The following is a 14,013-nucleotide window of genomic DNA, read 5'->3' on the forward strand; positions in this document are numbered from 1 at the left end:
ATCCTATATACGTGTTCGAGTTACATACCGTGCCACGTGACCGTACATCACTTTAACTTCCTGGCTCGGTACGATTCTGCCGGCTCACGCGGCCGCGAAGGACGGTGCTCATCCTTTCCGAGAAATCCCGGCGTGAAGAACCGAGCTGCAAGATGTGCCGATGAGAAGGTTCAAAAAAAAAAAAAACTCGGATATATTAACGTACCTCGAGTTACGATAATCATCGATGTTGAAATCACAGATTATTATTTGTGTGGTATGACGCGAGGGAATTAAGGAATTTTTACGTGAGTATCGCTATCTTTTTCTTTTATTATGAACAATAAAAAAATGGGATTTTTTTTTAAATAAGGAACGTATATGCAATCCTAAGGGAAGTTAAGAGATCGTTTAGATATATACGATTAATATACTTTATCGATTCAGTACATGGTTATATATATAAATCACTAATTTAATAAAATGATAAAAATTAAGTGAACATTTAGTTCTCTCACTTTTTTGACTAATTTGGTCTGAAAATGTTATTCGTATAATTGTTCGCATCATTTGGCGTGGGAAAGTCTTCAGCGTGAGCTTCCAGCAGATGAGCACGAAGTTCCTTGGCAAAATTCGTGCAGAACGGATCCGTTTCTTTTCCTTTCTTCTTCTTGCAAAAGTCACACTCGTAGATCGTCTTACCCGGATGCAGATTCGTCGATAGTATGTGCTTCCGGAGATTTTCCTGCGAACAAAGGAATTATCCTGACTTAAACAAAACGATTAATTAGACTAGTATTTCGTAACGAAGGCTGCTGACAATCGGTAAAAGTCCAGATGTTTTAACGGCAATGTAATAAATAGTCAATCAATAATCAATATCCCTGTATTCTAACAGCTTTTATTAAATTAATCGAGCACGTTTTACGAGCAAGTTGCTTAATCGTTTTACGCAACTCTTTGATTTCAATCGAATGAGTCTACCTGCCGTTCGGGCGTCGATATTAAAATTTCATTCGAGCTCGAAAATGACCTACGCGCGCGCACACACAAAGGGATCTTTTACCGCGATCGAGCAGCGATTGATCAGGTCTCACATCGACTCGAGTCTCGAATCGAGTACGCATTTTTGTGATACGTCTGGATACACCGTGAATATACTTCTCCGGTGGTGTGCAACCGGAGAAATCGGTTCGCCGCAAAACCGGACGCACACTATCATCGGCTACGCCGTTGGCGCGTTTAAAGGCGCTTTACCCTCTTCGGGCTAAGTAGTCGGCCGTAATCGTAAACATCTTCCTACCAGGCGTTTATACGAGCCGCTGATGGCAATGCGCGGCAACATCAAATTTAATTTCCCATAAGTAAATCTTTCCGCGGGCACTGCTCCGTGACGGGCGCGCAGATTAAGCCTCGTTCACACCGTGGTGGGCGGTCGCGCGGATCGGAGAAGCGGACATGCGCTGTCACGCAAATTCGGCGTGAAGCCGATTTCGTTAGGCCGATCGATTCCGATTGCCCGGAATTTAATTTTGCCGTAGGTATCGAGGAACCGCGCGCTACCGTAGGCCGCCCGAGATGGAAGGACGTACGGTGCGCATTTACGACCGTCGGAAGAGTGGATGGTGACTTTACGAGCCTAATAATTTTCGGGTATACTCGCAGAAGCAGTAAGAAGATGTTAGAGAAAGATGTTAGAAGCAAGAGGTTATTAGAAGAAATGTATTCTGTTCTTTAATATATTACCTAGCAGAAAGCCCGATAGTTAAGTATCTGACGTTCTAACATTTCTACACTACCATTAAAGCTAAAATTTATCGAGTGACAAACAATAAATAATTCTTTATTTTTATTCAAAAATAAATATTGCGTAACGAGAGGTAATCCTATATTTCTCTGAAACTTTTTGCAGTGTCTGATAACATCTGCACCTGCAAGCTATATTTCGTGAATATTTCAACCTTTTCGCATCATTTAAGTTGTCCGGATGTTAGTTATTTTTTGCAAAAGAAACGCGGCCAATTATGATGTAAATAATTATTCGATTGATATGCAAAAATCGCCGAGAACAGTGAAAACCGACTTCACTCTTGGCTACGCGAATAGAATCGTAAAATTATAGGGAAAGAGAAAGAAGCAAGGTGAGGAGACCTTAACCAAATCAACGCTTCATTGAAGGCTCATTCAATTCGTTCACCTTTTTCTTTCCTCTCTCGCTATTTTATGAATAAATAAAATGTAACTACGTATAATATTACGTTAATAATAAAACGGTAATATCCTATTAACTATTAGTCCGAGTCGCAAGATTGCGGAATGTTACATGGGCGCAAAAATATGTTTTACAAAGGCAAAAAGAAAATGCGTGAATGACGCAAAAATTATAAAAACTAATCATTATCATCATACTCATATGTGGCAAATTGTAATTAAACCGGTTCAAAGAAATTAAATTAATTAAACTGAAAAAAACAGGAATAATGAGTACGACCCAAAAGATTAAAACAGAAATAATGAGCTAATTAACGAAACAAAGATCAATATAAATATATCATGAATAAATGCAAATCATTCTTATCGCTTATAGCTTGGTCGAAACAAATTTCTTTACAAATCTTCACCATCAACTCTCACGAATAATAAAATTATTTTTTTAATTTTTATCATCAGATGCGACGCGTTATTTCATCTCAATATTCATGTTCCGCGGCTCGAAGTCTATCGTGATGAAGTAGAAAGCGACTTTTCGACAACTCTCGGCGACCGATGTGGGAAACAGGACGCAAGTTCCGGATTCGGTGTTAACCCGTGTCGGCTTGAGGAGAGTTACCACCCTCGACAAAAGTTTTCCAAGTACCGGCGGTAGCGAGCCGATGGCTACGAGGGGAGGGGCAGGGGGATGGTTTCGAGGCGAGGGCGGAAGCGTCGGTCGGCAAAAAGAGGCATCTAACCGTCTGAGGTAAATCATAGCGCGGAGGGAAGCGAGAAGGAAGAGAAAGGAAAACGGCGCGCGTAATCTCATCGACGCAGGGTGAGCCTTGCGCTCCTCTACGTGGAAGAGTTTCCTCGTTAAATCGTCCCGCACGCTTCTCGCACGTTCCTTCCTTATTAAAGTGCCGTGCAAACAGCTATCGCTCGGATACTACTTGCAGTCAGGATTTCCCGATCATCCCTCTCTCTCTTTCGACGGATTATTTTTTTCCGTCGTTGGTCGCGCGAATTATCGCTGCTTTGAAGTAGGTATAGTCGGACGACGTCTATATATATGTACTATTAGATCATATAATGATATTTTCGAAATGATATTATAATTATATAATTTATTCTATTCTCAATGAATCGAGGACAGAATAAATCTTAAACATTTTGCGCTCATTATACTTTGGCTTATATTTAAAACAATAATCGGTTTTCTTATAGACCGAATCGATATCTACATCTTTTTCTTTATGTAAGAAGATTAAATTTAATAATTAAAACTATAGAATATAATATTGCACGTGCTAGTAAAAGATACAATTAGCACAGCAAAAAAAACAACAATTGAATTGACTTAATAACTTTATCATGAAAGGACTATTGTTTAACACCCAAGCGAGAGTTATTTTTTATTCTTCAGTTTCTACTTCAAGGTACATCGTGTCCTCCGTCATTTTAGATTAAGGATGAAGAACAGCCGATCGGCGCGTTGCGCGAATGCGAATGAGAATCACTGAAATGAGTTTATGTCGCTATATCAAAGAGACACGGAGACCTCGTATGCGAGTCGCATCCCGACTCAAGCATCAAAGGGCATTAGCATACCGGCCGCGCGGTATGACTGGGCCGTGCGTGCGTGTGGGCATCCAGTGGGCACAATTAACTCGTTATCTTATCGCGCCTCGGCGGCGGCAGAGACGGCGGCGCGGTCCAAACGTTAAGGTTGTACTCTGCTTAATTTACGCCACGGAGTCCGGCACCGCCGGGATAAAAATTGGATCCCGCGTCGGGATTGCGGGGTGCGAGTCAACCGCTGCGCCGAGAGAGCCGCCACCGCCCGACGTGAAGGCGAGCCTGAAGACTTTGAACCCCGATGTGACGACCGTGTCGCGAGAACGCGTGTGCGTGTGCGTGCGGTAGGTCTCACGAATACAAACGCGCGCGCACGTAACGTACGAGCAAACGGACGGCGCTACTGGTTTTAGCCAGTACAGAGTATCGCGAATGTTTTGTGACCTTCATCTCTAGAATAACGCTCTGCTAAAAGATCCGATCTCGAATTAGGGTACAGAATCTAAGATAAAGCTCGCACCTCTCTGTTTGCGCAACGATTTAAAATTGTCTAAACTTGACTTACATCAATAATATGAAAAAGTAATTATAAAAATAGTTAATAACTTACCAGAGTGTTACTGGCATAAGGACAATGTCGACACTTGTACGGTTTGGCGCCTGTATGCAGTCTCACATGTCTCCGCAAATTCGAGCCGAGTTTCGTTTTAAAATTGCAGCCCTTGTAAGTGCACGAATGGATCTGAACCTTCTCAGTGCTCGCGGAATCCTCGTGCCGTATCCTATGTCTATGGAGAATTAATACAATCGTTTTAAAACGGGAGCAATGTCAGCGTTAATCGGTGATTGTAAAGTCCGCTAGTGAACATGGGCGATTTTCATGGAAGCGATCGCGTTGCGCATTCTTTCCCGTTAATTAGATCCTCTCGATGTTGAACCACTGACGCACGCAATTAAAGCATAATGATACTGATTTACGTATCCGATATGCACGATTATTGCCATTTAAATGAAAATTCTTATTGGAATCGGGCGGACGCGAAATTTATTGGGGCCAATCGAAGCGTTTTATGAAAGTCTGATTAACGCCCGAGCGCTAATACCGGTCAACGCGGCTATTAACGCCAGATAAACTTTCTACGCCGAGGTGAGGTCGATACCGAGTATCTAATCTCAGAAATATATCTGCCGGGGCATCATACCGGTGTCGCGCATAAAGTAGCCGTTACCGCGATAGCCGCGGAGAGGAGTAGGTACGAGTTTGTCATTGAGAGGAAAGCCAGCCGAGCAACAAGGAGGCAGAAGCGATACGTTCTGGAATGTCTTCGGTAGTAGAAATATTATCAACATCACACACGGTCAACCGATTTATAACAGTAAATCTGCCAGCCATACCTTAAAATCAACGATTGTAACTAACGACTAATTGAACTCATAACAGTGACAAATGGTCTATACGTATATCCTGTAGAGCGCGACATCGATTCCTTCAAGCATGTAGCGGATCTTTTTTTCGCGGTACGATAAAAGAAAGTAACGGAATGCCAGAATTGAAATTTGTGCATGAATACATTCGGGTTCGATTCTAGCACCAAAAGGTCACAAAAAACGGAAATGAAATTATTTATTTAAACGTATTGAAAATAACAAAATCGTCGTTAAATTTATTTATTAAGACTGACAACGCTTCGCAAATCTCGTGCGTCCTAGTATCTGAATCGAAAATATCTTTATATAACCGGGGCACGACAACGTGCTGAAGTGTATATTTTTTTCATTGTGAAAGAGGGGCACGAGATCACATCAAAAATGGATCCTCCACTCCGTTGCCTCTCCTTCTCCTCCTCCGTGCAAAGTTCATCGTCGTAGTCGCGGCCCGGTGATTATGAACGATGCGATATGCGTGCGCGATATTACGAGGGAGCCGTTGGCCGCGAGTACGTGTATATCAGGTTCGAGATGCGTGACACGTTTAATTAAAATCCCGCGTGATTTACTCCGCCGAGCTCACGCGGCAGGGAGGAACGGGGCGGGAAAGGGAGAAAAGAGAAACAGAGGGAGAGGAGAATGAACGAAGGGGGCGCAGGAGGGAGGAGGGGGCGATGCGAGTGGACGTACGCGGAAGAAGAGCGCGTCGGTGGAGGTGAGTCCGCGCGACACACTCTGCGGCTGCGTTGAGTTCGACTCACGTAGTAAGTACTCAATTCGCGATGAAATATCGCGGCGACCATCGGCCATGCGCGGACGATCATAACGGGTTGCCCGCACTTAACCGGCTGCCGCACGCAACTTCCGCTTTCGCGGTCCTCCACCTCGATCTTTCTCTCGCCGCCGCGCCATTCCTCCTCTTCGTTCGTCCTCTCGACCTCCTCTCTCTCCCCCCTCTACCCGCGACATTCGTATTTCTTCGAGAGCCGTCTAGTGGAGCGGGGAAAAAAGCGCGGTGTCAAATAAGGAGAAATTTATTAGGGGCGCTTCTCGCGCCACAATAGCTTTAATAAGGCTTAATTTAAATACGATCTCTTCCCCCCCCTCTCTCTCTCTCGATTTTACGCGAAATCATTACCAGGGAGGCACGATTGGTTTTACATGAACGTTGTATGATCGAATATCGATGAAGAGAAAAGGAGATTCCCGATTGATTAGAGGAGAACTTCTCCATTTTGATGAAAGCGATAAGTCTATTATGCTATCTTCAATTTTCAATTGGCAGATCGATTTATAAGACTCTCTTTTTGTATTGGATGAATCACGATGGTCACGATAATATTTTGTATTTTCAATAAAAGGACAACGCAATAATAAAAGAATAGATCCACGCATATTTTTTTGTACTAACGATCGATTTGCTGTTGTCTGCATCGGTTTTATTTAATGAGATTAAAGCGACGAAAAATACATATAAAAACCTATTATAAAACATTCATATCCATTCCAGTTTTATTCTGCATTTTACTTTTTTAAAAATATCTCCCCGTGTACGCGGCACGTATGACATAGTAAAGCTGAAGGATGATGGAAATACTTGGTGTCTGAATGAATCATTGAACCGCGAATTAATTCAGATATAGATCCCGTCGTCCCGGGCCTTAAAATAACCGGCGAATAAATAGGAGGTAGAGATAAAAGGCGGTACGAAAATTGCCGGCCGTATCGAGGCCATGCGCCGCGCGCATGGAGATGTAATCGGATTTTCGATAAATTACTCTTCAAATTATATCCTCCCCATTGTCTCTATCAATAATCCGCGAAGATTGATTCTTTCCACTATCCGCGTCCTCGCAATTACGTATGCGAGGCGGCGCGCGCGACGCGAGGTACTTGCGTCCTCGCAATTAATTCTCCGCTTCCTCGAAGGCATCGATCATACATACGCGAGCTGTGAGCCGCGCGATTAATGGCGCAAGGAATGCGTCGTTCTCGGCGGGGACCTCGATTAAAATTAATGTCAATAATATCGGCAGTCCGAGAAGTCGTGCCGCCAGCCCCCCGCGAGAGACGGGGGCCGGTGTGGATCGCACGCGAGCTGAATTGTTAAAAAGGACCCTCCCCCGCACATCCCGATGCCTCGCTTCACCTTCACTCCGTTTCAGTTGAGATCGCTAACGAGTTCAAGTATATATCGAGCGCTCGTAACATTTGGACGTAATAGTTGCACTGCTGACGTTGCGTTCGACACGTGGCGATGAGAATCCTACACGCGCGTGCAGTCGACATTTCTGCCACGAAGTTAATAGCTCATGACTTATCCAGAACTTCATAATTTCCTCATACTTGGCGATAATTTATATGAGATGCATTTTCCGGTTTTTTTACACTATCGAAACCTGTACCTTTCTGCGCGCATTTGAAATTTTTAATAACACGGTATAATCTGTCTGATACAATTTATTAAACTGCAGCGGATGCAATAAATTGTAACCCGTCTCGCTTACCTGCGCAACTGCGTCTTCGTTTTAGCAGCGTAGGAGCAATCAGAACAGGAATACTGTTTCTCAATGTTGTCATGGACCAACCTTCGATGCGTCTTCAGCTCGGTTGCGGTGCGAAGAATCGTTGGACAACCCGGAAGGCCGCATTTGTACTGCTTACCGGCGTGTCGCAGCATGTGTTGTCGAAGGGCATGCCTACAATAACATAACACACCCAAAAAAAAGTATTCTATTAACAGAGTGAAATTTCCTGTAATCCCATATTCTAAGCGGAAACTTTTACAGAAAGAGTATTCCTCTGTCAATAAGTGGACTATTCATCAAGAATCTATTACATATTATTCTAACGGGTTTCCTCTTGTATTAAGAGGAATATATGTTTACTTGGAGCTTGGGCTGTACGACGGGACGGGCGGCAGCGCGGGCTCGCGCGGCGAGAGTTTGGCTCGTGCCCGCTACGCGGCGCATCGCCAATATCCTTACTCGTAATTAAGATTCAACATCGACTTTTATATCTAGGGCAGCTCGGGAGGGTTTCTCCACTTTCTTCAGCGTTCGCCAGTCAGAGCGTGCTCACTAGCAGGGCTTCTGACATAACCCTTTTTGTTTACGAAGTGTTCTCCTCATCTGGGGCCTTCGTTTAAACAAATGTATTATAGAAAAAGCAAAATTCAAAAATTTGTTTGGTTTGTTAACAATAAAATATTGATATTAAGAATAACAAGATCGCGTACTATAGACTATAGATGCAAGATGAAATTCCTCTAATTGTAAAAATGCTTGTGCTTAGAATATTTTCCTCTTGATTTTAGAGGATTCCTCTTGAGGCCATAAACAAGAATAAAATCCGCTAAGATTTAGCGGATTCCGCTAAAATTAAAATTATTTTTTTTTGGGTGCATGTATTAAGTACTGCAGAAGATATTGTCTCATTTTCCAAATGTATTTAATTTTTACACTACAGCTTCAAGTCGCACTCAGAACGTATTCCTCGAATACAGTTCTCACTGTTTACTAAAAATTCCTATGTCGTACACCGCAAATAAAAAAGCGTAAGCACACAGCGACCAAAATGTGGTCACCAAATATTCGCTCTGAAATTAAACGACGATAGTTAAGGAATCTTGTGGGTATTTAAAAAAATCCTGAGAAACACGATTGGTACACTGTTAAATATAAAAGAATAAAATTTAATCCAATATCTTGAGTTAAATAACATTTTATTTCTAACTACCATGGGTGTCAAAATTAATTATTTTAACGCAAAACAGTATTATTATAACTCCATTTATTTAGTTAAATTAACGACATATTGAGTAAAAGCAGATGGCGACCTACAGAAATGGTTAAAAATGACTCAAATTGAGTATAATTTGACATTGCGAATTTAACAGTGTATTTTATCTCAGTCAACACATATATTTATACCCCTTACTATGCTTTAACGATAATTTTGCTAATGGGTCCACCAAGTGCACACGACGCATCCTGAAAACATGTCGCCGGAGATCCGCACGATTTTTGGAATACCTAAATACGAGCTAGTGCGGCGTGTCGCGAATAATGATTTTGCGGTGGCGAGAGAGAACGCCCATTCTCGTGCTTTCGTTAGATCCAACCCGTAATAAGACAGCACAATGGTCGCGCGTGTGCTCGGTACGGCGACCATCGGCCGGTTCGCACGCCGTACGATCCGATCGCAGCTGTTGCATCTTATATCAGCCCGTTGCCGCCGGCGGCAGAGCGGAGAGGAGCAAAGCTGAGCGGAGCGCACAGCGCGCATCGCACTTTAAATAGTTCCTGCCGAGAGGTGACGATCTATACGGTTAGTGAACTTGCCGTGCTGCGCTAAGTGAGTCAACAAGACGTATTGAGGCCGGATCTCTAGGTTCTGGTACACGTTTGCCGCGTGCCTCGTCCGCCGCGCGCGGAATTCCCCATCCTTTAACCGCAAGTGAGATACGAGTGCAATACGGCTGCTTTATAATTAGATAGAAACGAACATTCCGCTCCCCCCGTCGTTCGAGGGCAACTTGAATTAGCGGAAGCCGAGCCGGGCGCGCTCGTAAATGCGATAAACACGTGGCGGTACTTTTAATTAACGGCCGACTGGCCGATCGCGACGATACATGTGCGTCAATCTGCTCGACCGCTCGACACACTTTAACTCTAACGCGTGTTATTAATGCAAATTATCGCCGTGTACCATTTCGTGCAAATAAACTCAGAGAAAATTAACTTGTCGTTTTTTTGCAGAAAAAGATCTCACGTATACATTCCGACAAGGCCAGCAGCAGAGTGATTTTCTTCAATATATGGAAGTATTTAGAATTTGCTATTAATATAGCGTGATTTATAGTGATTTAGAAAATATCTTGAGGGAACTGCACCGTGACGTTACGTGCATTCCGCGAAGGGTCGAGCAAGAGAAAATACCGGACGAGGACCGACATGTCCTGTTGCGGAAACCTAATTCGTTCGTTATCGAAATCGGCAGCAAGTTTCCGAACGTAGAATACATAGCGATCCTTCCGTATGTAACCGATCTTCGGTAACCCTTCGTCGTACGTACACCTGTTGGCGGATCTCAGAGCTGGACGCAACCAGAAGGTTCTCGCGGTAGCAAAACGGAGGACATGAATTTTTTCGGGATGGCAGCTCGACGATATTGAAGAGAGCCCGAAGCTGCTCGAAGACCGAGAAATGAGAAGGGCTAAGAGAAAGAGAAGGAAAGTGACAAAGATAGAGAAGAAGGTAAGATGACCAAGGCGACCGGGGAGGAGAGAGGAAGACGAAGTCGTCGAAGGATCTGGGCCGTCCTAGGGGGATCCGGCCTATCCAATCGGCTACGCAAGTGTAACGCCGAGCTTTACAATGTCAGGGATATACACGCCCTCGCACGAGCCCGCGGACGCGTCCGCAGGCTCGCACCTGCGAGCCAGGTAGTCGCGCGAGCCGCGCCTGTCCTGGATTCGGGATTGCCCATGGTGCCGCACTGCGCGGGAAATGGGTTACCCGCTACCGCGTTCTCGCGTGTACTTATATGCGTTTCACTTGCGTGCGGACTGGAGGCAACAGGATAAAGATAAGGATCACGGAGGTGTGTGATCTTACTTTGTCATATCGGATTTCGGGTTTCTTCGGAAGATATCGCGCGCACGATCCAAGAATGCGCCTTGCACAGCTTCCGTTCGCCGTGAATGACGTATCGCTGCGTTTCTCGACGGTTTCTCCTCGTCGCGTTGAGTAATGGCCGAATCGAGCCGGATGTTTGATCGCGTCGTGCGTCGTTATAGCGGGATTTTGACACGAAAATGGCGAGGACGCGGAACACATGGTCATAATGTACGAGCAAAGAGATTTACAATTTGTTTCTTTCGTTTTGTCGAATCCATTTCGCAGCGGAGAGATAAACCAAGCCGCAGACGTAAGGACGGGAATTGTTTATGGAGTCACCGGTGACTCTCCAATGGTATTCAGCAGCGCAATAAAAATCAAGTAATAGAAGGATTAACGATTGACCGTGTATATATAATGTAGATACAGGTAAACAAATTTACGGCAAAGATGGGTGGATAAAATCTCACGTTGCCCGTGTGAAGATTCCTTAAAATATACTCTGCGGAAATATTAAATCCTTTCCAACGCTAAGCTGTTTGGCACCATAATGTTTGGGAGTTTATGTCCGATGGATTAAGCGTTTTCGGCTTCTTTGACTATAAGGATATATTTTGATTCTCCATTGCATCTCTTATCACGTACGATCCCAGTTTCTCTTTTATTCTTCGCGTTTTATCCGGTGACTGTGTTTATTATAACGATATTTCAATTGGCGGTATAAAATAAAATGTAAAAAAGTCGGAATCTCCAGCGTTAACAATTTATTAAGAGCATAAGATATACCAAATGTAAGATATTGCACAAAGATAATTTCTGAGTAAAAGTTCTGATTAAAAACCGTAAGGCAATGTAAAGTAGCGGATGGGAAATCAACGATTTCTCTTATACATATCAGATACATGTCTAATTAAATGCAAGTTTAAAATTGAATTTAATTGCGAATTCAAAAACCGCCAATTAGTATTTGTAGCACCCGGACTATCAAGCGAGAATGTTGATGTACGGCGCTCGTTTCGTACGGTTTCATTTCGTGCGGCGCTCGTAAGGAAGATACATAATTTAGTTAGCCATGGAAGCGGTCGCTCCTTGTTCACAGCGCATCATGTGCACCACGGAAATAATAAAATCCTCGTTACAATAAAATCAAAGAGATTACTCGGTACTCGCGGGCCGTTTCCTTGATAGAAATTAATGACAGGCGTGACTGCATCGGAGTTACCTACGCGGTGAATCGGTTCAAGGCCCGCTTCATGAACGTCGTAATTGCGGTGAATTATGACAGCCGTGCATATCCGAAGACAAGACTTTTCCGCCGGATTGAAGTCGGCGATAAAAGTGACAGCGACGCGTAAAGTCGTATTTTCTCACGTCGCGCCGTGGCGCCTTGAGAATTATTCTTCTCGCAGTATAACGTAAAGAAAAACGCGGAATTCTACTTGGTATATGAACGAAGTACGAGAAATTCATTTCTTGCTTAATCGATGCCTTGTAGCCCCGTAAGAAAGATGCTTTATTCTCGGTACTTAATGTTAGATAGGTATCCTTTTTAACAAAAAAAACGTACTTAGGATTTACTATCATTTGCATTCTTAATACAAGACGTAGTGTTAAAAATTTATGCAGCAATTAAATTGTTCAGTGATATTAACGTTTATGCAAAAGCTTCGCAAGCGCGATAATTGACCTTCATCGGTTGCGGTCAGTCCTACGCGAAAATCCAGATCTATCAAAAAACCCACGACCGCCATTCGTAAGGACCGATCTCGCTCGGTACCATCCAGCCTGTGAATTATGAGAAATCGTTGAGAAATCCTATGCGCGCGAAGCCTGGCGGGAGTGCGACTCCGCTGGAATTCTGATAGAACAATATTAATATCGGCGTCGGACGAGAGAGTGAAGAGGAGGAAAGGTATAGGAGAAGTGAGAGGAGAAAGAGGAGATGGATGCCACAGGTCTAACTCCGCGTTTTTCGGCCGGGAATGTCGCAGGCGTGACAAGAGGTCGTTAAGGGGAGCTTCTCAGTCGCTCGATTGGGCAAGCGGATGCGGTCACCGGGCGGATGATTTAGCGCGACGTCCGCCGTCATCTCGTGAAATACGTATACCGAACCGTCGCCGGCGGCGGTCTAGGGCCGACCGCCATCTGAAAGTCTAATTCGTGTCGCCGTGTGATCGCCGCGTTATATCCACGTCGGCGTAAACGGCCGCGCGCCGATGACGAGCGGGATCCCCGCTCGGGGAACCCGGGAGAAACTCGTCTTGCGGGAGGCGGCCGCGATTTCCGGACGGCCTCGCGAATCGCCCGCCTCCTCCTTCAGGGTCACGCGATCCCTTCGGAGGATCGAGCGCTGCGGCCGTTAACGGCCTGACGACTTTATAGCGCTCCGCGCGAGTTTTTAACGCTTTTTATTCCGCCCAGGTCCCGCGGCAGTAAAAGTGACGACGGGCGAAGCTAAGGTTTCACTTTACCTCGCGCGCCCGTTGATCGGCATTTGTAGCGAGCCAACACAACGTGTACAAGATCGTCCTCGTTGTCGTTCCCTGAAGTACGGGCTAATAGCTTTGACTGATTTATGGGGTAGGTATAGACGTCGAACAGCCGGATAAACAATACCTTGTAGGGCGACTTAATTTCCTTGTCAAATAAAAATATTACTTTCATCGCATATACCTTCAGTATCGAATAAAGCTTAGATTTTCATACACAAGCAGAACGTTAAAATTGCATAGTTGCCAACTGACTTCATTTAAATTCCATCGTTCATTAAATGTATTGCGTTACGGAATTAGTATTAGTTAGGCTAACGTTAATTAACAATATACCTACTTAAATTCCTCGATCAGGTCGGTATATTCATCTTATTTGTCAAAATCCGATTTTTCGCAACATCGGAACATCGCGCGTCATTCGCGAGGAATCCAACGAGCCGACGAGCTTCCTTTCCTAATTACACGAGTCGTGTAACCGGTTTATCATCTCATATCAGAAATTAGCTCGAGCAAATCTAATATATATACGTTCGTTGCAACCACTCGCCGAGGGCACGTAAGTAACTATGATGCCCAGTGCAAAAAACCGAGTAACATTTACGGTTTCGAATAAACGGCAATAATTTTACAATCTTCGTTCCGTCTACGTCGGTAATTCAGCTTTATGATCGCGGAACCTCATAAGGCGATTAAGATCTTCGCTCGACGGCATCCGCACGGTA

The 14,013-nt window shown here is 44.2% G+C and overlaps 1 protein-coding gene across 6 annotated transcripts in view; it reads right to left on the reverse strand.

Annotated features, from left to right (window-relative positions):
- Positions 1–424: 424 nt before the first annotated feature.
- LOC112453573 (zinc finger protein 845-like) overlaps positions 425–14,013 on the reverse strand; it is a 68,714-nt gene continuing 55,125 nt past the window's right edge. For all 6 annotated transcript variants that reach the window (XM_025014394.1, XM_025014392.1, XM_025014390.1 and 3 more), the window contains 3 exons: positions 7,686–7,877; positions 4,361–4,538; positions 425–724 (listed from right to left, as the gene is read on the reverse strand). In XM_025014394.1, the coding sequence (XP_024870162.1) occupies positions 506–724; positions 4,361–4,538; positions 7,686–7,877 (589 nt within the window). In that variant the 3' untranslated portion in view covers positions 425–505. The remainder of the gene's footprint in view (positions 725–4,360; positions 4,539–7,685; positions 7,878–14,013) is intronic.

The sequence above is a fragment of the Temnothorax curvispinosus genome, unplaced genomic scaffold (assembly GCF_003070985.1).
Source record: "Temnothorax curvispinosus isolate PA1 unplaced genomic scaffold, ASM307098v1 QBEX01004528.1, whole genome shotgun sequence".
In the NCBI taxonomy this organism is placed as follows: Eukaryota; Metazoa; Arthropoda; class Insecta; order Hymenoptera; family Formicidae; genus Temnothorax; species Temnothorax curvispinosus.